Source organism: Salvelinus fontinalis, chromosome 15 (genome assembly GCF_029448725.1).
Source record: "Salvelinus fontinalis isolate EN_2023a chromosome 15, ASM2944872v1, whole genome shotgun sequence".
In the NCBI taxonomy this organism is placed as follows: domain Eukaryota; kingdom Metazoa; phylum Chordata; class Actinopteri; order Salmoniformes; family Salmonidae; genus Salvelinus; species Salvelinus fontinalis.
This window is the reverse complement of record NC_074679.1, coordinates 30,592,916-30,614,813: the sequence shown is the minus strand read 5'-3', so window position 1 is coordinate 30,614,813 and position 21,898 is coordinate 30,592,916. Positions and strand designations below refer to the sequence as shown.

General features: G+C 44.2%; 1 protein-coding gene across 5 annotated transcripts in view; it reads left to right on the top strand.

The window, feature by feature from the left end:
* Positions 1 to 21,898, top strand: part of LOC129811765 (kinesin light chain 1-like) — a 32,116-nt gene that overhangs the window by 7,514 nt on the left and 2,704 nt on the right. Inside the window, exons 2-15 of one of the 5 annotated variants that reach the window (XM_055863337.1) lie at positions 3,534 to 3,804; positions 4,075 to 4,305; positions 4,428 to 4,506; positions 9,168 to 9,396; positions 10,468 to 10,555; positions 11,070 to 11,171; positions 13,825 to 13,998; positions 14,135 to 14,234; positions 14,467 to 14,519; positions 15,111 to 15,178; positions 15,271 to 15,379; positions 15,681 to 15,818; positions 19,857 to 19,987; positions 21,571 to 21,637. In XM_055863337.1, the coding sequence (XP_055719312.1) occupies positions 3,535 to 3,804; positions 4,075 to 4,305; positions 4,428 to 4,506; positions 9,168 to 9,396; positions 10,468 to 10,555; positions 11,070 to 11,171; positions 13,825 to 13,998; positions 14,135 to 14,234; positions 14,467 to 14,519; positions 15,111 to 15,178; positions 15,271 to 15,379; positions 15,681 to 15,818; positions 19,857 to 19,987; positions 21,571 to 21,637 (1,839 nt within the window). In that variant the 5' untranslated portion in view covers position 3,534. Of the gene's footprint in view, positions 1 to 3,533; positions 3,805 to 4,074; positions 4,306 to 4,427; positions 4,507 to 9,167; positions 9,397 to 10,467; positions 10,556 to 11,069; positions 11,172 to 13,824; positions 13,999 to 14,134; positions 14,235 to 14,466; positions 14,520 to 15,110; positions 15,179 to 15,270; positions 15,380 to 15,680; positions 15,846 to 18,347; positions 19,167 to 19,856; positions 19,988 to 21,570; positions 21,638 to 21,898 lie in introns of those variants that run through there. The other 4 variants (XM_055863336.1, XM_055863338.1, XM_055863340.1 and 1 more) reach the window with 4 other exon arrangements.

The following is a 21,898-nucleotide window of genomic DNA, read 5'->3' as shown; positions in this document are numbered from 1 at the left end:
CCAATTTGGACTCCAGACCAAAGGACAAATTTCCACTGGTCTAATGTCCATTGCTCATGTTTCTTGGCCCAAGCAAGTCTCTTCTTCTTATTGGTGTCCTTTTAGTAGTGGTTTATTTGCAGCAATTCGACCATGAAGCCGGTCCGCATGAGAGCCAGTTTCCTCATAGCGCTTGATGGCTTTTGCGACTGCACTTGAAGAAACTTTCAAAGTTCTTGAAATGTTCCGTATTGACTGAACTTCATGTCTTTAAAGTAATAGTGGACTGTCGTTTCTCTTTGCTTATTTGAGCTTGTCTTGCTATAATATGAACTTGGTCTTTTACCAAATAGGGCTATCTTCTGTGTAAACCCCCTTCCTTGTCACAACACAACTGATTGGTTCAAACGCATTAAGAAGGAGAGAAATTCCACAAATGAACTTTTTAACTAGGCACACCTGTTAATTGAAATGCATTCCAGGTGACTACCTTATGAAGCTGGTTGAGAGAATGCCAAGAGTGTGCAAAGGGTGGCTATCTGAAGAATCTCAAATATAAAATATATTTTGATTTGTTGAACACTTTATTTTTTGTTACTACATGATTCCATATGTGTTATTTAATAGTTTTGATGTCTTCACTATTATTGTACAATGTAGAAAATACTAAAAATAAAGAAAAAACCCTTGAATGAGTAGGTGTTCCAAAACTTTTGACCAGTAGTGTGCATTTTTATATTCTGTTAATCCTTTGGAGCACAATTTGTAAAAAAAAAAATGCAGGGATTTTTCATTCCACCTATTAAAAAACAATATATTGGCAGATTTAAATTAAATTGTATTGGTCACATACACATATTTAGCAGATGTTATTGCAAGTGTAGCGAAATGTTATATCGGTAATCATTACTTTTGCCTGATCCCTAAAACCAGTATCTGTCCCAGAAATCCCATATCAATTAGGCTCTAATTTAGGAAGTTAATTTCCTTGGAAAGATAACTGCCCCGTGCATTGGCCTACTCTATTTAATTGAGAACACTTGCGCACCTGATCTCGCACACCCAACTAGGAGAGGAGAGATAGGATATAGCCTACTTTTTTAGGAGTTCGATGATTTTCAGGGAGAGAGAAGTAAATGGGTAATCAACATTTATTGAAAAGGGCAACGCTCGCTCAACATGGTATGTGTGTGTTGCGCCTTTTCAATCATATATTTTTGATTGCACCTCGATTTATGTTGGTTGAGCACCCTCCGCTGCTTTCCATTATCAATATTTATTTACAGACACTATAGTAAACTATAGTGTAAAATGTAAAGCTGCAATATGTAACATTTTGAGCGATCTAACCAAATACCTATAGCAATATGAGTTATAAATCTGTCGTTGTCATTGAAAGCAAGTCTAAGAAGCGCTAGATGTGTTCTATGTGCGCTATTTCTATGCTCCCAGTTTCATTGAGACCACATACTGTAGAAGAGGTAGGCTATTAAACTTGAAGCGGCGAATGCTGAGTGTGTGAATAAAGTGACAGTGGTGTGTTTAATACAATAGGAAGGCTAACGCAGAAAGACGACCGTTTCCAAATTAAACGTTTTTCATCCCAAAGTTGTGTGTCTGACTGCCCGCTTCCGCCCGCAGCATGAAAAATCCAGACTGCGCAGTGATTTCTACTTTGAAGTTTGATACAGAGATATGGTGTTTGTCAGTTTCATGTGTGTTTTACGACTCCAGGGGTGTATGTTGTTTTAATTTACCATGGTTGTTGGCAGTTTATATCAGTGATTAGCGCCTTATATACACGTGCCATAGTGTTTCTTATTAATTTTAGTACCCTAGTGATTGGTTAAAATGAAGAGGACACCAGGTCGATCCCTTTGGTGGTGAGGAGGACCATGACTAACATGAGTCATTCCACCTGAAAAAACACGAGGATTTTGACACGCACAATCTCAGATTGTTGTGAAATCGTTTATGTAGTAAGAAACGGATAAGATCAGCGTTCCTGAAACTTTTTTGTTGAAATATAATTCGATATCTGAGAAATTAAGCTAATTAATTGCACCCAAATTGGCCATTTTAATTTACAGAATTCATATAATCTTAAATACATATAGTACGAAATATGAATTGGACCACAATTCTAACCTAACAATGAGTAAGACATGAAGAATAAAATGGTCAAAAACCTTTGCAACTTTCAGTAGGAAAGCAATAGCTTTTGCTCATGATGAAAATACACTAAACAAAAATATAAACGCAACATGTAAAGTGTTGGTTTCGTGCTCTGAAATAAAAGATCTGAAAGTAATTTTCAAGATGCACCAAAAGCTTATTTCTCTCAAATTTTGTGCATTTCTCCTTTGCCGAGGTAATCCAGCTGACAGATGTGGTATATCAAGAAGATGATTTAAACAGCATGATCATTACACAGGTGCACCTTGTGCTGGGGACAAAAGGAGACTTTAAAATGTGCAGTTTTATCACACAACACAATGCTACAGATGTCTCAAGTTTTGAGAGAGCGCTGCGTGCGATTAGCATGCTGACTGCAGGAATGTCCACCAGAGCTGTTGCCAGAGAATTGAATGTTGATTTATCTATCGTTGCTTTTCAAGAATTTGGCAGTAAGTCCAACCTGCATCACAACCGCAGACCACATGTAGCCACACCAGCCCAGGGCCTCCACATCCAGCTTCTTCACCTTTGGGATCGTCTGAGGGGTGGGGAGTGGTTGCTGAGGAGTATTTCTGTCTGTAATAAAGCCATTTTTGTGGGTTAAAACTCATTCTGGTTGGCTGGGCCTGGCTCCCCAGTGGTTTGGCCTGGCTGCCAAGTGGGTAGGCTAATGTCCTCCCAGGCCCACCCACCCATGGCTGCACCCCTACCCAGTCATGTGAAATCCATAGATTAGGGCCTAATGAATTTATGTCTGACTGATTGCCTTCTATGAACTGTCACTCAGTAAAATCTTTGAAATTGTTGCATGTTGAGTTTTATATTTTTGTTCAGTATAGGTAGAGATCATTGAACAGAACAAGGTTATGTCAATAACTACATATTGACAAAAATGCAGATAGAACCTTCTAGACCCAAGCGCTTGATCTGTCCAGGCATATCTACATTGTCAACACCTCAGCTGGGCTCTGTTTACACTGACAGACAGGCAGCAGTCAGAGCAGAAGGTCTTCCAATACATCGCACAGGCACTCCTCTTTCTTTTCTCAAAAGCCCTGCCTGCATGTGTGTCATTGGTTGATAAGCACACTTTGTGCAACAAACCTAGTGATTTTACCACGCCGACACACGTACACGTACACTATTGATTAAGAAACGCTCAATAGATAAGAGTAGGCTCGATGCTGGAAAGGCTGTCTGATGATAAAATGTAATATGCCGCACAACTGTGAGGACGGAAGTTAAGATCAAGCAGAAGTTTATTAGTCTCTAACACATTGGGATCCAGCCAGGAGTAAACTGATATGCATATGCATTCATACTTCTACGTAAACAATTTTAACTAAATCCATTCCTCCTCTGTGTGATTGGTACAGGATGCGTGAGAACATGTCTGCCATGGTGTGTGTGAAGGAGGAGGAGGAGGACCCTGGGGAGAAGCTGTCCCAGGATGAGATCATCTCCAGGACCAAGCAGGTGATCCAGGGCCTGGAGGCTCTAAAGCAGGAGCACAACTCCATCCTGGAGGGCCTTCTGGGCACGCTGCACTGCCTGAAGCAGGATGACCAGGGAGTCCTGGTGGAGGAGAAGTCCCTCATGATCCGCAAGTCCCTGGAGATGCTGGAGCTGGGCCTGAGCGAGGCACAGGTTAGTACACTGTACAGGTCTAGGCTACATACCTCAGGCTGGGGGAGAGCTAGAGCCCTCTGGGATCTAATCTAATGTACTTTCAAATTAGACAGCTAGATGGAGAACCCACAGGCACCTACCACCTAAATGACCTGTGTCAGTAAATCAGACTACAACCAAGGATTATCCATGAATTATTTACTACTAGTCTTTTCAGTGTTCTTCCTCACCCTTTGGACCTCTTGCCCAGTTGCCTCACCCCTAACCCCCTCGCTGTGTTTGGCCCAGGTGATGATGGCGCTGTCGGGCCACCTGAGCTCGGTGGAGTCGGAGAAGCAGAAGCTGCGGGCACAGGTGCGCCGGCTGTGCCAGGAGAACCAGTGGCTGAGGGACGAGCTGGCGGGCACCCAGCAGAAGCTGCAGAAGAGCGAGCAGAGCGTGGCTCAGCTGGAGGAGGAGAAGAAACACCTGGAGTTCATGAACCAGCTGAAGAAGTACGATAAGGACCTGTTGCCATCGGTGAGATAACCCACACACACACACACACACACCCAGACTGACGCACACCACCGCTTTTCATTTGCCTGGTTTACACTGAATGACACTAACAATCGTCTGTCCTCCCTGTTTTCCTCTGTTAGGAGGAGAAGGACTCTGACTCCAGTAAAGAGAATCTGGATGATCTGTTCCCAGACGACCAGGATGACCAACCTCCAGGCAGTGAGTCTTCTTCTTGTACCCATGTCTCTCTCTGTTCCTCACTTCACGTTTCCTCTCCTTGTTCCTACTTCCCACATTCCCTCCCCACTCCCTCCAATACATTAACTAGTCCATTTCTCCTCCTGTTGGCCTGAAAGTCCTTATCACTGTGAGCTTTAAAGTGCTATTAGTCAGAGGTGGTTGAGTGTGGAGGCAGGCCTAATGGAAATGGACCCAGGGAGCCAGATCACACAGTCACCAGGTTGGGTTCACTCCAGCAACCAGCATGTACAGGAGAGGATCTGAGGCAGAGGGACAACACTCACTCCCCACTAAGCTGGGCATTTATTGACAAAATTAAACAAAGGGGTCCTACGTACAATATCGTATAATGATCCTACACAGAACCACTTCCAGCAAATGGGGAAAAAACATCAGTAATCTGCATTAGTAACATATTGCAGGGATTTAACGGGTACGTCTCCAGTAATTGCCCAACCACATAGAGAGCTAATAAGATGGAGGGAGGGAGGGAGGGAGGGAGAGGAGGGAGGGAGAGGAGCAGGATCTCTCTAGTCCTTTGTTGTGTTTGTATTGGGCTGTTAATACTTTATTTTATTCCAAGTTTCTGCCTACTTAATGAGCACAATCTAAAGAGCGAGAGGGAATGAAAGAGGATCAAAGGAAAGAGTGGGTAGTGCCAGGAAGCTCTCCAGAATGTGGGGGAGGCAAGCTTCAAATGCTCCTGAGTGCGCTCACATTAATCCTGCCGCCACATGAAGCAGAGCTGACTGAGACAGGGCTCTGTGTCTGTCTGTGTAGTGTGAAGTGGATTAGACTCCTCTCCTGTCCTGACTGGTACCTCCCTGAAATACTCTTATGTCTTAGGTCCCTCTCACTGCAGTGGTGGAGATTGTTTAATTGCTTGTCCCCAGCTACACTAGGTTTACAAAAGTATCTGGACACCCCTTCAAATTAGTGGATTTGGCTATTTCAGCCACACTTATTGCTGACAGGTGTATAAAATCGAGCACAAAGCCATGCAATCGCCATAGACAAACATTGGCAGTAGAATAGCCTTACTGAAGAGCTCAGTGACTTTCAATATGGCACCGTCATAGGATGCCACCTTTACCGTCAAGTCAGTTTGTCAAATTTCTGCCCTGTTAGAGCTGCCCCGGTCAACTGTAAGTGCTGTTACTGTGAAGTGGAACCGTATAGGAGCAACAACGGTTCAGTGGTAGGCCACACAAGCTCACAGAACGGGGCCGCTGACCATTGTAAAAAAAATAAAAAAATAAAAAAATAAAAAAAGGGTCTTAATTTGAAGTTTGTAGCGCATAACAATTGTCTGTCATCGGTTGCAACCCTCCCTACTGAGTTCCAATCTACCTATGGAAGCAACGTCAGCACAATAACTGTTCATTGGGAGCTTCATGAAATGGGTTTCCATGGCTGAGCAACCGAACACAAGCCTAAGATCACCATGTTCAATGCCAAGCGTTGGCAGGAGTGGTGTAAAGCTCGCCGCCATTGGACTCTGGAACAGTGGAAACATGTTCTCTGGAGTGATGAATCACGCTTCACCATCTGGCAGTCTAATCTGGGTTTGGCGGATGCCAGGACAACGCTACCTACCCAAATGCATAGTGCCAACTGTAAAGTTTGGTGGAGGAGGAATAATGTTCTGGGGCTGTTTTTCATGGTTTGGGCTGGGCCCCTTAGTTCCAGTGAAGGGAAATCTTAATGCTACAGCATACAATGACATTCTAGACGGTTCTGTGCTTCCAACTTTGTGGCAACAATTTGGGGAAGGCCCTTTCTTTCATGTTTCAGTATGACAATGCCCCGTGCACAAAGCGAGGTTCATACAGAAATGGTTTGCAGAGATTGGTGTGGAATAACTTGTCTGGCCTGAACAGAGCCCTGACCTCAACCCCATCGAACACCTCTGGGATGAATTGGAACACCGACTGCCAGCCAACAAGTGCTCAGCATATGTGGGAACTCCTTCAAGACTGTTGGAAAAGCATTCCAGGTGAAGCTGGTTGAGACAATGCCAAGAGTGTGCAAAGCTGTCATTAAGGCAAAGGGTGGCTATTTGAAGAATCTCAAATTTAAAATATATTTTGATTTGTTTAACACTTTTTGGTTACTACATGATTCCATATGTGTTATTTCATAGTATTGATGTCTTCACTATTATTCTACAATGTAGAAAAAAGTAAAATAAAGAAAATCCTTTGAATGAGTAGGTGTTCTCAAACTTTTGTGTATATTGTAAAAAATCTTGCTTTTTGGTCTTAATTTAAGGTTAGGCATAAGGTTAGCATTGTGGTTAAGGTTAAATTAAGATTTTAAGAAGTTCCTTTGTAGAAATAGTTGGGGTTTAGCCATAATCATGACTTTGTGGCTAGGGTAACTAGTGACAACCAGAACAGGCTCAACCGCACGAATGCCCGGCAGTCCCGTCTTCAGTTAGCTGCTCGTTCCTCACAAAAATAATATAAATATATAGTGCCTTCGGAAAGTATTCAGACCCTTTGACTTTTTCCACTTTTTAGGTTACAGCCTTATTCTAAAATGTATTCAATTGTTTTTTTCCCCTCATCAGTCTACACACAATACCCCATAATGACAAAGCAAAAACTTATTTTTTTTAATGTTTGCTAATTTATCAAATTTAAAAAAACGTATTAGATTTAGGTATTTAGACCCTTTACTCAATACTTTGTTGAAGCACCTTTGGCAGCGATTACAGTCTCCAGTCTTCTTGGGTATGATGCTACGACCTTGGCACACCTGTATTTGCGGAGTTTCTCCCATTCTTCTCTGCAGATCCTCTCAAGCTCTGTCAGGTTGTACATTTGCTGCACAGCTATTTTCAAGTCTCTCCAGAGATGTTCGATCGGGTTCAAGTCCGGGCTCTGGCTGGGCCACTCAATTGGTATCAAGGGACTTAACGTGTGCCAGGACAATATTCCCCACACCATTAGACCACCGCTGTACCATTGACACCAGGCAGGATGTGGCCATGGACTTTTGTTGCTTACGCCAAATCCTGACTCTGCCATCAGCATGACACAACAGGAACCGGGATTCATCGGACCAGGCAGAATTTGCCTGTGCTTAGCTCCATTCCGTTTCTTTTTTATCCTGAAAAACTCCCAAGTCCTTAACGATTACAAGCATACCCATAATATGATGTAGTAACCACTTTGCTTGAAACTATGGAGAGTATTACTCAGTAATGTGTTTTATTGGATTTGCCCCAAACATAACACTCTGTATTCAGGACAAAAAGTGAATTGATTTGCCACAGTTTTTGCAGTATTACTTTACTGCCTTGTTGCAAACAGGATGCATGTTTTGGAATATTTTGATTCTGTACCGACTTCCTTCATTTCAATCTGTCAATTAGTTCAGTAATGTGGAGTAACTACAATGTTGTTGATCCATCCTAAGTTTTCTCCTATCACAGCCATTAAACTCTGTAACTGTTTTAAACTCACCATTTGGCCTCATGGTGAAATTCCTGAGCGGTTTCCTTCCTGTCACGCAACTGAGTTAGGAAGGACTGTTTCTTTGTAGTGACTGGGTGTATTGATACACCATCTAAAGTGTAATTATTAACTGCACCATGCTCAAAGGGGTATTCAATGTCTGTTTTTTTACCATCTACCAATAGGTGCCCATTTTTGCGAGGCATGGGAAATTCACTGCTCAACTGAGGGACCTTACAAATACTGTAATTGTATGTGTGGGGTGCAGAGATGAGGTAGTCATTCAAAAATCATCTTAAGCACTACTATTGCACACAGTCCATGCAACTTATTATGTGACTTGTTATCAAATGTTTAACTCCTGAACTTATTTAGTCTTGCCATAACAAAGGGGCTGAATACTTATTGACTCAAGACATTTCAGTTTTTCATTTTTAATCCATTTGTAAACATCTCTAAAAATTGTGAGGTATTGTGTGTAGGCCAGAGACACACACAATCTTAATTTAATCAATTTTAACACAACAAAATGTGGAAGAAGTCAAGGGGTGTGAATACTTTCTGAATGACCCTGTGTGTATATATTTATTTTGACGGTTATTTTATTTTCATGACGGTCTTTTTCCGTAACCATCGATTACACAGTAATTGTGCCAGCCCTAGCTTTTCCATGCATGTCGATAGAATTTGTCATTCTTGTCGCGAACTCGCAAACAGTCTTAGCTCTATGGAACACCTGGGATCAGGAGAGACATTTTTGGTACTTTGGGTGTGGTGGGGAGGGTTATTACTGCAGAGGACCACTGCTTCTTCAGCCCATTGGCCCTCCTTCAGAGTCAGTACAGAGCTGTGGGCGTCTAATGAGAAACCCAATCAGGTGGTTTCCAGACCTCTCGCTTATAACACACGCACACACACACCTCAACCGTACATATTTTCACACAATCTCTCATGCAGTGATATGAGACATTTGGATGGTTTCCCGACCCAACATACTTCATATGTGCCTGTACAGTGTCTCAGTTTCTCCACTCCAGCAGTAATTTTGTGTGTGCGCGTGCATGTGTAGTCCATGTGAATATAGTTTATGTTATGTTAACCCCTCGCCCGCCCCCCTCCTCCTCCTCCTCCTCCTCCTCCTCCTCCTCCTCCTCCTCCTCCTCCTCTGTGTGTCTCCAGTCCAGCAGCCCCACGGTAGTGCAGCAGCAGCCGCCGCCCAGCAGGGTGGCTATGAGATCCCGGCTCGCCTCAGGACCCTTCACAACCTGGTGATCCAGTACGCCTCCCAGGGCCGTTATGAGGTGGCCGTGCCCCTCTGCAAACAAGCCCTGGAGGACCTGGAGAAAACCTCCGGACACGACCACCCTGACGTGGCCACCATGCTCAACATCCTGGCCCTGGTCTACAGGTCAGCCTGGGGAAGGGGCTCTGGGGTGGGGAGGTGGGTCGTGGTGGTTGGTATTGGCTGTGGATCAGTTATAGTCAATATACACTGAGTGTACAAAACATTAGGAACACCTTCCTAATATTGAGTTGCACCCCCTTTTGCCCTCAGAACAGCCTCAATTCATCGGGGCATGGACTCTACAAGATGTCGAAAGCGTTCCACAGGGATGCTGGCCCTTGTTGACTCCAATATTTCCCATAGTTGTGTCAAGTTGGCTGGATGTCCATTGGGTGGTGGACCATTCTTGATACACATGGGAAACTGTTGAATGTGAAAAACCCAGCAGTGTTGCAGTTCTTGACACACTCAAACCGGTGCGCCTGGCACCTACTCCCATACCCCGTTCAAAGGTACTTCAATCTTTTGTCTTGCCCATTCACCATCTGAATGGCACACATACAATCCATGTCTCAATTGTCTCAATGCTCAAAAGTCCTTCTTTAACCTGTCTCCTCCCCTTCATCTACACTGATTGAAGTGGATTTAACAGGTGACATCAATAAGGGATCATAGCTTTCACCTGGATTCACCACTGTATGTTTGATCCTGATTGGACAAGATGTCAGCTTGTATAGTAAGAATTGTCAGCTGCTAGTTCTGGGAAATGGGAAGAATCATTGATTGCATTGCATGTTTTTAAACCTGACAATACTTAATATGGGTCTATCCAAGACAAAACATTCGTCCATAACAAAGGGTTGTGTTGGACAAAATTGTTATTTATGTGGGGAGAGACTTGGTTATGATCCCCAATGTTGTCAAACTTGTACTTGAGACCCCGTGGCAGTGATGTAGTCAAGTCACTAAACCTCGAGGTCGAGTCCGTGGTGTCCGAATCATTTATACTTGAGTCCCTTGGTAGTGCTAACGGTAGCTTTCCAACAATATGAAAATCACGACTTTAGTCCGAGTGAAGTCAGAGTCCTGGACTCAAGTACTGCAACACTGCCCTGTGGTAATAGACCTCGTTGTCAAAGAAACCATGGTAACATGCCCCATGAGTCCTCTCTCTTTTTCTCTCTCCTCTACCAGGGACCAGAACAAATACAAAGAGGCAGCCAACCTGCTGAATGACGCTCTGGCGATCAGGGAGAAAACTCTGGGCAGGGACCATCCAGCGGTGAGTGTGGTTTCTCATCAATCTCTGTGTCTCAGCAGTATTTCTGTAACCAGCCAGCCAGGAAGGTCCACTAACTGTGTCGACCTCAACAGGCTTGTGTCTCTGACTCTCCCTGGACCTCCAGTTCCCTCAGTGCAGACTCAGAGTAGCAGAGGTTAGGCTCTCTATCACCCCCTCGTGTCTGTCACATGTGGGCCCCAGACCACCCTAATCTAAATCAAAGGTCACTGTGGGTCCCTCTGGGGTCTCAGTGGTCTGGTTGTCTGAGTGATATTCACATGGTGGAGAATCATCCAGCTGATTGGGATATAATTACATAGCAGTAATCACTTCATGTTTCCCCTCTTTGTCTTCCTCTCATCCGTTGGTTACGCCTCTAATTGGTTAAATTCACCAGATCAGTTGCACTCTGCTGCCGTGGTTGAGCCTTGTGGACACTCAATTATACATGCACAGATGGTTTAAGGCTGTCCTAAGAGTGTTTTCTTGCTATTTCTGTGTGTGTGTGTGTCAGGTGGCTGCTACACTCAACAACCTGGCCGTACTCTACGGGAAACGGGGGAAGTACAAAGAGGCGGAGCCACTTTGCAAGCGGGCTCTGGAGATCCGGGAGAAGGTGGGTCAGAGGGTGCTGGTCACTGCAAGGCATTGTGGGAATGGAGTGCTAACACTGCAGAACGATCCTGATTCCTGCTCCTCTCCAAATATATCTTGCTCAAGTTTCAAAGAACTTTGCTGTTCTTTCGAAAGTTTTCCCCTTAGTTAAACACAACTTTTTAAACTTATTTTCTGTCTATATGTTCTCCCCTGCATTCACTCCCTCCTCCCAAGCCTCCCTATAGCTTTGTGTTGTTCAAAGAGGAACTGTGACTTTGGAGAGAGTTAAGTCCTGGGAGGGTTCATTATTTTTGGCTGCACAAAATGGGATGCTTATAAAGGAGAAGCTCAGCAGTCCTGGAGATGCAAAGTGCAGTCTCTCTATTTATCTATCTCCCTTTCTGTTTCACTCTCTCGCTCTCTCCCTTTGTGCCTTTTCCTCTCATTCTCCCTCTGTGCTAACAATGACATGTCTACTCCCTCTGTGATGTCGTCTGTGCAAGAGCTTAAGGACAGCGGAGACATTTTATTTATATTTTCCACTTCTTAAACTGATGATAAAGCTCTCTCTTGAGCTTAGAGATTTGCCACCCAGCTTTCGGCAACAGAGGAAGGAAGAAGGCTTTGCTGATGCAGGAGGAATTTTCCTGCAGTTCTCTCTTTTAATAGCAAGCGCTTTTCCCACTGTGTGAGCAGCCTCAGTCCTTGGTTTATCCCTAGGGATGAAGATTAGAAGGGGGAGGAGGAGGGAGGGTCTCTCTGAAAAGTTCCCCAGTAACATGCACTAGCCTGGTCTGGAGTTCAAAAGAAGCACTCCTCAATAAAACTGTTTCAATATATCACCCAGACCTAGCAGTTGTTTCCTTTTTGAAATCCTATACTTCTAATGATGTTAACAGTAAACCCTTCAAATCCACGTAGAAGCTTCACAGGAGAGCAGTGAGACTCGTACACATCCAGGAGCACAGGTTGCTATTGATAATTCAGAGAGAAACCGTCAATCAGAGTAGAGCTGGACGACATGGACAAAAATTGCAATAAAGTGCCTGAATTGATGCGGTAACGATAAACAGAACGAAAAATGTATAACATTAATGTGCACCACAGTTTTTTTTAAATGATCCTTTAAACTACTGCTACTAGTTTGGTTGTAGCCATCAATTGTCCCATTAAGAATCACCCGTATTAGTAAACGTTTTTCTTTTAAAACTTCTCTAGTATAGTCTACTTATCGTAATGAACGATATCAGCAAAATGCCTGAGGTAATTGTTCATTATGGTCGGTATCAATCATTTTTGGTTTATCATCTCAGGTCTAATTCAGAGAGACTACCTCGTAATGACTACCGACCCATAGCACTCACGTCTGTAGCCATGAAATGCTTTGAAATGCTGGTCATGGCTCACATCAAAACCATTATCCCAGAAACACTAGACCCACTCCAATTTGCATACCGCACCAACAGATCCACAGATGATGCCATCTCTATTGTACTCCACACTGCCCTTTCACACCTGGACAAAAGGAACACCTACGTGAGAATGCTATTTATTGACTACAGCTCAGCGTTCAACACCATAGTGCCCTCAAAGCTCATTACTAAGCTAAGGACCCTGGGACTAAACACCTCCCTCTGCAACTGGATCCTGGACTTCCTGATGAGCCGCCCCTAGGTGGTGAGGGTAGGTAACAACACATCCGCCACGTTGATTCTCAACACGGGGGTGTGTGCAGGGGTGCTTGCTCAGTCCCCTCCTGTACTCCCTGTTCACTCATGACTGCACGACTCCCAACACCATCATTACATTTCCTGATGACACCACAGTGGTAGGCCTGATCACAGACAATGATGAGATGGCCTATAGGGAGGAGGTCAGAGACCTGGCTGTGTGGTGCCAGGACAACAACCTCTCCCTGAATGTGAGCAAGACAAAGGGGTTGATTGAGGACTACAGGAAAAGGAGACCGAGCATGTACCTACATGTACATATTACCTCGACACCGGTGCCCCCACACTTTGACTCTGTACCGGTACCCCCTGTATATAGCCCCGCTATTGTTATTTACTGCTGCTCTTTAATTATTTGTTATTCTTATGTCTTGCTTTTTTTTGTTTGTATTTTCTTAAATCTGCATTGTTGATTAAGGACTTGTAAGTAAGCATTTCACTGTAAGGTCTACACCTGTTGTATTCGGCGCATGTGACAAATAACATTTGATTTGATTTAACCAGCAAGCCTCTCCAACCCAGGCCTCTGTCACTCACTGTATAGAGGGAAGGAAGATCATCATTTCCCTGCTAATGAGCAGTGAGCCTCTCACTCCTAACTCCCAGTCTCTGTGTGTCTTTCTCTCAGTGAGTCAGTCAGAGAGACAGAGTTAGCCCTCATCTCTGTCCTCCTTCCTCACCCAACCCCTTAATGACACATCTCCTCCAGCTCTGCTCTGACTTCACCCGCCTATCTAATGGTCCAGCCAGATCACATAAAGGACAGAACTGAGACTATTATTCTGTCCAAAGTAATGGTGATGGGGTCTCTTTTCTGTTGTTATAAATATTCCCTTTTCATCCTTTCACTTTGAGATGGTTTGATTAGCGTGAACCATTATTGCTTTATTACTCACTGTTGTGTTATATTAACATGGCCTCCCCCCATCTTCTCCTGCCCAGGTTCTGGGTAAGGACCACCCGGATGTGGCCAAGCAGCTGAACAACCTGGCCCTGCTGTGTCAGAACCAGGGCAAGTACGAGGAGGTGGAGTACTACTACCAGCGGGCCCTGGAGATCTACCAGACCAAACTGGGCCCTGATGACCCCAACGTTGCCAAGACCAAGAACAACCTGGTGAGAGGGTCACATAAGGGTTAAAAGATCACTGACTTTGAGTGATGACTGCACATTTTAGAATGAGTTATGAGAAGAAGAGTTTCTTACGTTTTGAAGGTCATATTCTTACATTCGGTCTCTCTTCCTCTCACAGGCGTCCTGTTACCTGAAGCAGGAGAAGTTCAAGCAGGCTGAAACTCTGTACAAAGAGATCCTTACCCGTGCACATGAGAGGGAGTTTGGCTCTGTAGACGGTAAGACACACACAGTAATCAAGTATCGTCTGTCGTTTGATGTAAAGGTGAATGTTTTCGCGCTGCTGTCATCATTTTAGTTGAAAAGCTTCTGAAAACAACAATGACCTTTCAGAAGAATGCTCTAATGGTTTGAGCCAGACCATACCCTGCTGTCTGCCTGAATGTCAGTCAATATTTTTTTTGACCTGTGTGTGTCTGATGGTTGGTTGTTGTTTGTCTCTGACTGCAGATGAGAACAAACCCATTTGGATGCATGCGGAGGAGAGAGAGGAACAGAGCAAGGTGAGAGACTGTGTGTGTGTGTGTGTGTGTGTGTGTGTGTGTGTGTGTGTGTGTGTGTGTGGGTGTGTGTGTGTGTGTGTGTGTGTGTGTGTGTGTGTGTGTGTGTGTGTGTGTGTGTGTGTGTGTGTGTGTGTGTGTGTGTGTGTGTGTGTGTGTGTGTGTGTGTGTGGATGATGGAGAGTCCACTTTCACTAAGGGCCATGGTATTAGTCACTGCTGATGCTGTGGATTAACTTTCACAACTGACAGGGGAAAGTGTTTCCGTCACGGTGTGAAAGGTTTATCGATTTAGACGGCTGAAGAAGAAATCGTGACCGACCGTAATCTCTCAATTTACCACCACTAAACACTCTAAACACTCATGTATTTTGGGGCCGCATTACCGATCTCTCAAATCGGCTAATTTCATCTTTTCATATCTGATATAATCCAAATCTCCTTTCACGGTTCAGTGTCATTTGTCAAGTATTAGCTGGAATATTTCGGCTGTTAATTAATGACCAACCATTTTACTATGGTGGTAGATTTCTGTCATTAGCGTTTGAAGTCCTTAAATCCTGACAACTGATGGATGTGGTGGTTCATCTCTAGGGAAAGCAGCAGGACGGCTCCCCGTTCGGAGAGTATGGAGGCTGGTACAAAGCCTGTAAAGTAGACAGGTCAGTATTAAGTATGGAAACTATAGTGGAATGCCTATGGACCTGTATGTGATTACATTAGTTCATGATGTGTTTATAATGTCTGCCCCCAGCCCCACAGTGACCACCACCCTGAAGAACCTGGGCGCCCTCTACAGGCGGCAGGGTAAATTTGAGGCGGCAGAGACCCTAGAAGAGGCCGCTATGCGTTCAAGAAAACAGGTGTGACCACTGTCCTCTTCTGCCACTTACCTGCCTGAATAATAGATTTAATAGCCCAGGGTAATAATAGCCCAGGGTAATGTGAAACCGGATGTGAACAGACTGGAGGAGTATCGTTGGTCCAGCTGTCTAAACTGAAATATTAGCAGGTCTTGGTTTTCATCTGTTGTAAACCAATCCATAACAAAATCCAACACATGATGCGATGTTGATCACTGAGAATGTTTTTTTTCTGTGTTTGTACGTGTTTATTTGGTTCATAATGTGTGTGTGTGTGTGTGTTTCCTGTCCACATGGCCAGGGTCTGGACACGGTGCACAAACAGCGTGTGGCGGATGTTCTGAGTGAGCCAGAGGCGCGGGAGAAGCAGTGGAGCCGCGAGAGCCTGACCTCCGACGCCACAGTCAAGTACGAGAGTGGCCCGGACGGGGGCGAGGAAGTGAGTATGAGCGTGGAGTGGAACGGGGTAAGTACAGTACACAGCCCAGGCCACACACAGGGAGTAGGGAGGGGTACAGACACACCCCTTAGATCCTCCTAGAGAAAAGCCCAATTGGGATGGAAAATATTTGATATGATTGGCTTTGTGATTAATATCTCATCTGATTTCTCTATTTGCTTTGAAAACGTCTCTAGAAATGATCAATGTTAAGATTATACATTACAATTGATGATTTATTTAAGCTACTAATGAGCAGTGAACAGTGGCTTCTGTCAAGGAGGATATATTACTGAACATTTAAAGTTATTTCTTACCTACTCTTAAAGTGCATATCCTCTACAACTTGTCAATTATTTGATGAGGACTGAGTTGCCAGTGGTAACCTTGGTGGTAAATGTCCTAGATTCTATATGACTCCATACTATTTGTGTGATAGCTAAAGTTATAATGCTGATTGACTGTCTGGCTAGTTTGTAGTTATAATCACCTCCTCTGTTCTATACTAATGCTTATAGTCTACACTCATGCTTATAGTCCTCAACTGAGTGAACACTCCAGCTGCTTACATAAAGTTACTTCTCAAACCATTGTGCCAGCAAGTTACTGTGTCTAGTATAGAAGCCATATGTTTTGTATGGTTCTATTTTGTTTTCAGCAAACAGTATATTGCACACAACGAACTCGTCCTTTCCATGCATTAGCCTGGAAAGGTATGCTATTCCCACGGGCTCTATCCGATTACTGCAGTAAAGTCCTCTTGGTCACAGCACATGTTTGCAAAGCACACCACACTCTCTGCTGTAGTCTGCTATTCAGAACTGCCCTGCTCCCATAGCAACAGTAGCCGTAGTGCCCAAGACAACCAATCAGCATCTCCTCCTTGGAGTCCCCTGCCTGCCTGGTCTGCCCTCAGCTCAAGGCTCCGGGGAGACTGGGCTCAGGCACATTCGTAACCTGTGTTCTCTACTGTACTGCTCACCTATCGGACTGTCTGTCAGACACTAACCTGTGTGTTAAACAACACCTCTGTCGCCATGGTGACTCATTCATGTTCTCATCACTACTGATGCATGTGGGCTCTGTACTGTACATCTTCAATGTCCCTCTGACACTTTCATCATGTGTGTTTGTGTTTACTGTATGTGCCTCTCCTGCCCATTGGTCGCTGCTTAGGTGTGTGTGTGTGTGTGTGTGTGTGTGTGTGTGTGTGTGTGTGTGTGTGTGTGTGTGTGTTTGTGTTTGTGTGACCTGTAGAGCTGAAACCTCTGTCAGACACACACAGTACATACTGGTAAGGATGGATGGACAGACTTAAACATGTATGATGATTGTGATACAGTACCCCTGCTGTCTTTTTCTCTGCATCCAGTGGCAGGTTATTACCAGCCAGAGTGGTGGGACAGCATTCAACCTGTACAACCTGTCCCATTATTCTAGCTGATTCTGAGTGTCTATTTACTGTCTGTATCCCTTTGTCTGTGCATGCAGTGCTGTGGTGGGCTAACTTGTTGTTTCCTCTCTGAGTAAAACCTGTACTACTGTGTGTGTAACTATGATTTAAGTGTGCTAGAAAACAGACTGTTCCCCAGACACAGTATCTCTCCAAGAATACCCCCTTCACTTCTGCTTTGTTTGGTGTTCTGTCACCCACTTTAGTCCAATTTTCCATTTGTTTGTCGTCTTTTTGTTTTTTTACGGAGCTTTGATTTGATTTTCCCATGGATGAGCCTCATGTCCTCTGAACTTGGCAATGGAAAATAGCTGATGGCTTTGTACATGTAATTAACTAATGTTTATTATAGAAACCTAACTGGGTTAGAACACACAGGCAATTGTTTTAGTTTAGTTTGGGGTTATAGTCACATTTTTGGTTGTTTTGTGGATTAACTTCACAGTTTTTTAGATCGGCTGAATTGAGCCTGTTATATTCATTAACTATAGTTCTATTCATTCACTTTCCAAATGACACAAGTACCAAATGTACCATCATGACCAGGATACTGTTTAGCTCATACTGGCTAGGACCTCAGTGTATTGAGAGATACTTTAACTGACCATTTAGGCTCTGCGGTCATATGAGCAATTCCAAATCCATGCTGCCTTTGCTTCAGTTGCATGCACTTGATAAGGGATTCAAGTGCCATAAGGACTGATCAAATTCACTCCTCAATTAGTTTTTAGGCTACTATTTTTACCATTGGTCCCTTGGATTTGTGTGGTTGCTTAGTTTCCTTTGCCCTATAAATCTCTTTAGCTGTTGCTAGTTTTGAGTGCTGATGCCTTCTGCAGTTGTAAAGCACCGCCACAGCCCTACCTGGAGAAATACTGTCTCTGTAGGGGAAACACTAGCTGACTGCTGTCTGTCTGTCTGACTTGCTCTGCTTTCCTTCTCTTCCTCATTTTCTCACTTTACTCTACCTCATCTTCATCTCTGTTTTTCAATACCCTCTTCTGCCTCTCTTGGTATTCCTTTAATTTGTCTCTCTTTCTTTCTTCCTCTCTCTCTGCACCCTGTCTGACCGGCAGGCATAATCCCAGATGCCTTGTTGTGGTTCTAAGTACTTGTCTTCTGCATGACGGACGCCAGCTCGCCTGCCACCCCTCCAGCTTTGCAGTTGTGTCTTCTCTTCAGGCTCTTCTCTCCTCCTCTGGGCTGTCTGTCTGGTGACTCTACTGGGCCAAGCTGTCGCTAGTTCTATCCTCCTATCCACTGTCAATGGGACCAGGGGACAGGGGGGCTGGGCTCTATGTCTCAGAACCAAACCAAGCCACTCCTGCCTCCTGCCATTACCTTATCTTGCTCTTTGCTGTACTTAAATACTCTGTCTCCTCACTCTATCTGTTCTATCTCTCAGTAGGGTGTGTGTGGTGTTGCGTTTCCAGCATTTACTAGAAGTAATGATGCATACCGGTCTGCTTTTGCTCGTAGTGATTTAACTAACATACTGTGAATTCTATGAGTTGGTGGCATGATCATCATACTGTATGCTCCCTCAGAGTACCGTGGTGGCTCTAGGCTGCTGTCCAGTTTCTTTAGTAGTGTTTGATCCTGTGCTCCACATGGTCCTATTGATGTCAAACTTAACAGTGTGTCATGTCCTGATCAGGAGGGGGTGTCAAGACAATGCAGCTCCTGTGTACTCCTGTCTATACAGAGCCAGATGGTGGGAGGGGATGGGGAGTGTAGAGGGTGGTATAGGACAGAGGGGTGGGACATACCTCACTCTGCAGAGTGGAATCTGGACACTTCTCTTCATGGCTCCTACTAATCTACTCTGTCCTGTCTGTGCTTCTTATAGTATGTATCTCTTAAATACTAATAAAACGTAACTCTTTGCTCACCCACATCTTTGCCTGTAGCCTCTTTGTGTGCTCTCTCTTTCTCTCTGCTGTGTGTGTGTGTGTGTGTGTCTAAATCTTGATGGTAGAGATCAACTCCGGGACCATGGTAAAGTGACCCCTCCTTCTTTTCCTTCTCTTCTCTATGGTGGTGTCCTAGTGGATAGGTCAGAGGTTAGGGGTCAGAGCTATGTGAATAACCACAGAGCATGAAAAGCTGTTACTCCAAGATCTGATCAGGATGGATATTGCTACCTTGTTGTAGATGAATAAAGCAGGAAAAGCTTTAGAAGGAATTTACATTGCTCTGCTCTGTTGACCCAAGAGAACTATTGTGAGCATAACCTTATACAATGTTTTTGGAGGGCTTCTCTAATTTCTTTATAGCATCATTTCTGAATAGCACACGGATGAGGCCGACATGTTTTGTCTCAACAGAGAGTCTAATCGGATGCACATGCAAAAACAAGCACATGCACAGTCCATCACATATGCAGACAGAAGAAGTTCCTGAACCATTTCTCTGTATTTTGATTGTGCGTGCATGCATATCTGTACTGAGTATGCGTGCGTGTGTGTGTGTGGGGGGGGGGGGGGGGGGGGGGGGGGGGGGTGCAACTCTGCATGCATGTTTGTATCTACCTGTGTGAATGTAAGACGTGAGTGTGAAAGTAACCCTCTGACCTCTCTCATCAGGACGGTTCTGGCTCTCTGAAGCGGAGCGGCTCCTTCAGTAAACTCCGTGCCTCTATTCGCCGCAGCAGTGAGAAACTGGTCCGCAAGCTGAAGGGTGGCAGCTCACGGGAGTGGGACCCCAAAAACTCTGGGTAACTATTCTCCTCACCTTTGACCCCTTCATGCACAGTTAGTTAAATAAAGGTTAAATAAATATTATTTTTCAAAAAAAGTATTTTTTGTATCTTTTTGTATTTAACCTTTATTTAACTAGGCAAGTCAGTTAAGAACAAATTCTTATTTACAATGATGGCCTACCCCAGCTAAACCCTAACCCGGACGATGCTGGGCCAATTGTGCGCCACCCTATGGGACTCCCAATCCCGGCGGTTGTGATACAGCCTGGAATCGTACCAGGGTCTGTAGTGATTGCTCTAGCACTGAGATGCAGTGCCTTAGATTGCTGCGCCACTCGGGAGCCCCAGAAAAGACTAAGCCACCCTGCTCCTGGAGGGATCTCTACTCTGCTGTGGGTTAACTCTGGTGTAACTCTGAGTCCTGTTTGGCACAGCTAATGATCCACTGGGGGTTGCACTAACTAACACATTCAAGAGCCTGTTTCTTGTGCAATTTCACTTGCATACACTATGAATGCCACATACTGTGACTGGTACAGACTTTTACTGGCTCAATGTCACGCTCTAGAAACAGGGTACTATTCCAGACTACATTGCCTACAAGTGCTTTGAGCTGATAGGTAGAGCAAGTCGGACTGATTCTGAAACTACAGAGGACTCCGACCCCTAGTGCCTCAGTCAGCAGTGAGCTTCTCTATTTTATGTCCTTATAACTTGTATAAAAATTAACATCTGCTTTAAAAAATAATAATGTTTTTTCCACAAAAATAGTGAACTAGGCCATTATTACTCCTGTATGAGCGGAGAAAAATACTCACATACGCACAACGCAAAACAACCTCCCGCGGCCATGTGTACACAGAGTACTCTCAATCAGCTGTGAGGGACAATCTGGCCTAGAGACAGGACTAAATAGAGAATGGTTAAGAGCTCTAGATGACCAAACTACTACTAATTGCCTGCTTTGAAATGCCTGCATATGAAAACCATATTTTATTTGTTTTCCTTTTTTCACCACATTTTCAAAAGAAGGTGCTTTTTTTTTGTGAATTTATTTTTGTCTGCATGGGCATTTTGTTTTATTTTAATATTCTAATACATCTATCTATGCTGTGTTTTTATTTATGAATAATAAACTTTTCCAAGTGAATGGCTACTGCATGCCTCATCATTTTCCTCTCTTCTGCTCTTTCTGTCACAGACCATTTTAACGTTCCTAACTCTTTATCAATGACGATTTAACCCCATTATGATGACCTCTCTAATCCAGGAGACAGTAGAGCGCTGTATCAACAGAATTCAATGAACTTGGCACAGAATACTACTTACTCCCTTTAATCAATTTGTTGTCACACTCTCTTCAACTTTTGTTAAGTGTGTCCTTTAACAAATATGTTATGATTTAGCTCATAGAGATGGCTTTATGTATTTGTGTCGGGGCATTGTCTGGGGAAACTAACCCGTGAGTGAGTCTCATTTTTGTTATTAACCCACATACCATCTCCATGGGCCACATGTCCCTCTCCTCACCCCTGACTCTTGACCCCTCAACCCGGCTCTCACTGACATCTCCTTGCATGCCACTGTTCTGGGTGCAGCATGAAGCGAGCCAGCTCACTGGGTGTTCTAAACGTGGTGGACAAGGCTACCGGAGACCTCTACCAAGTAAGGAGCCTGTCTCTCTCACTCCATCTTTCACATCACTCAATCTTTCCCCATTTTTTCCCCGGGTCTCTTCTCCCTCACCATCCCCTGTGTTAATTTTCCTCCCTCTTTATTACACACTACTCTGAGACTTTATGAAACAACAATTCCCCAATGGTCCTCTTGGTTGTGATCTGTGGTCAAGCTGGCCCTTGCCCCTGTCCACCTGTGCAGTCATCTCAAAAACTGGTCACTAATGTAATGACTAACATGTTTCTCATT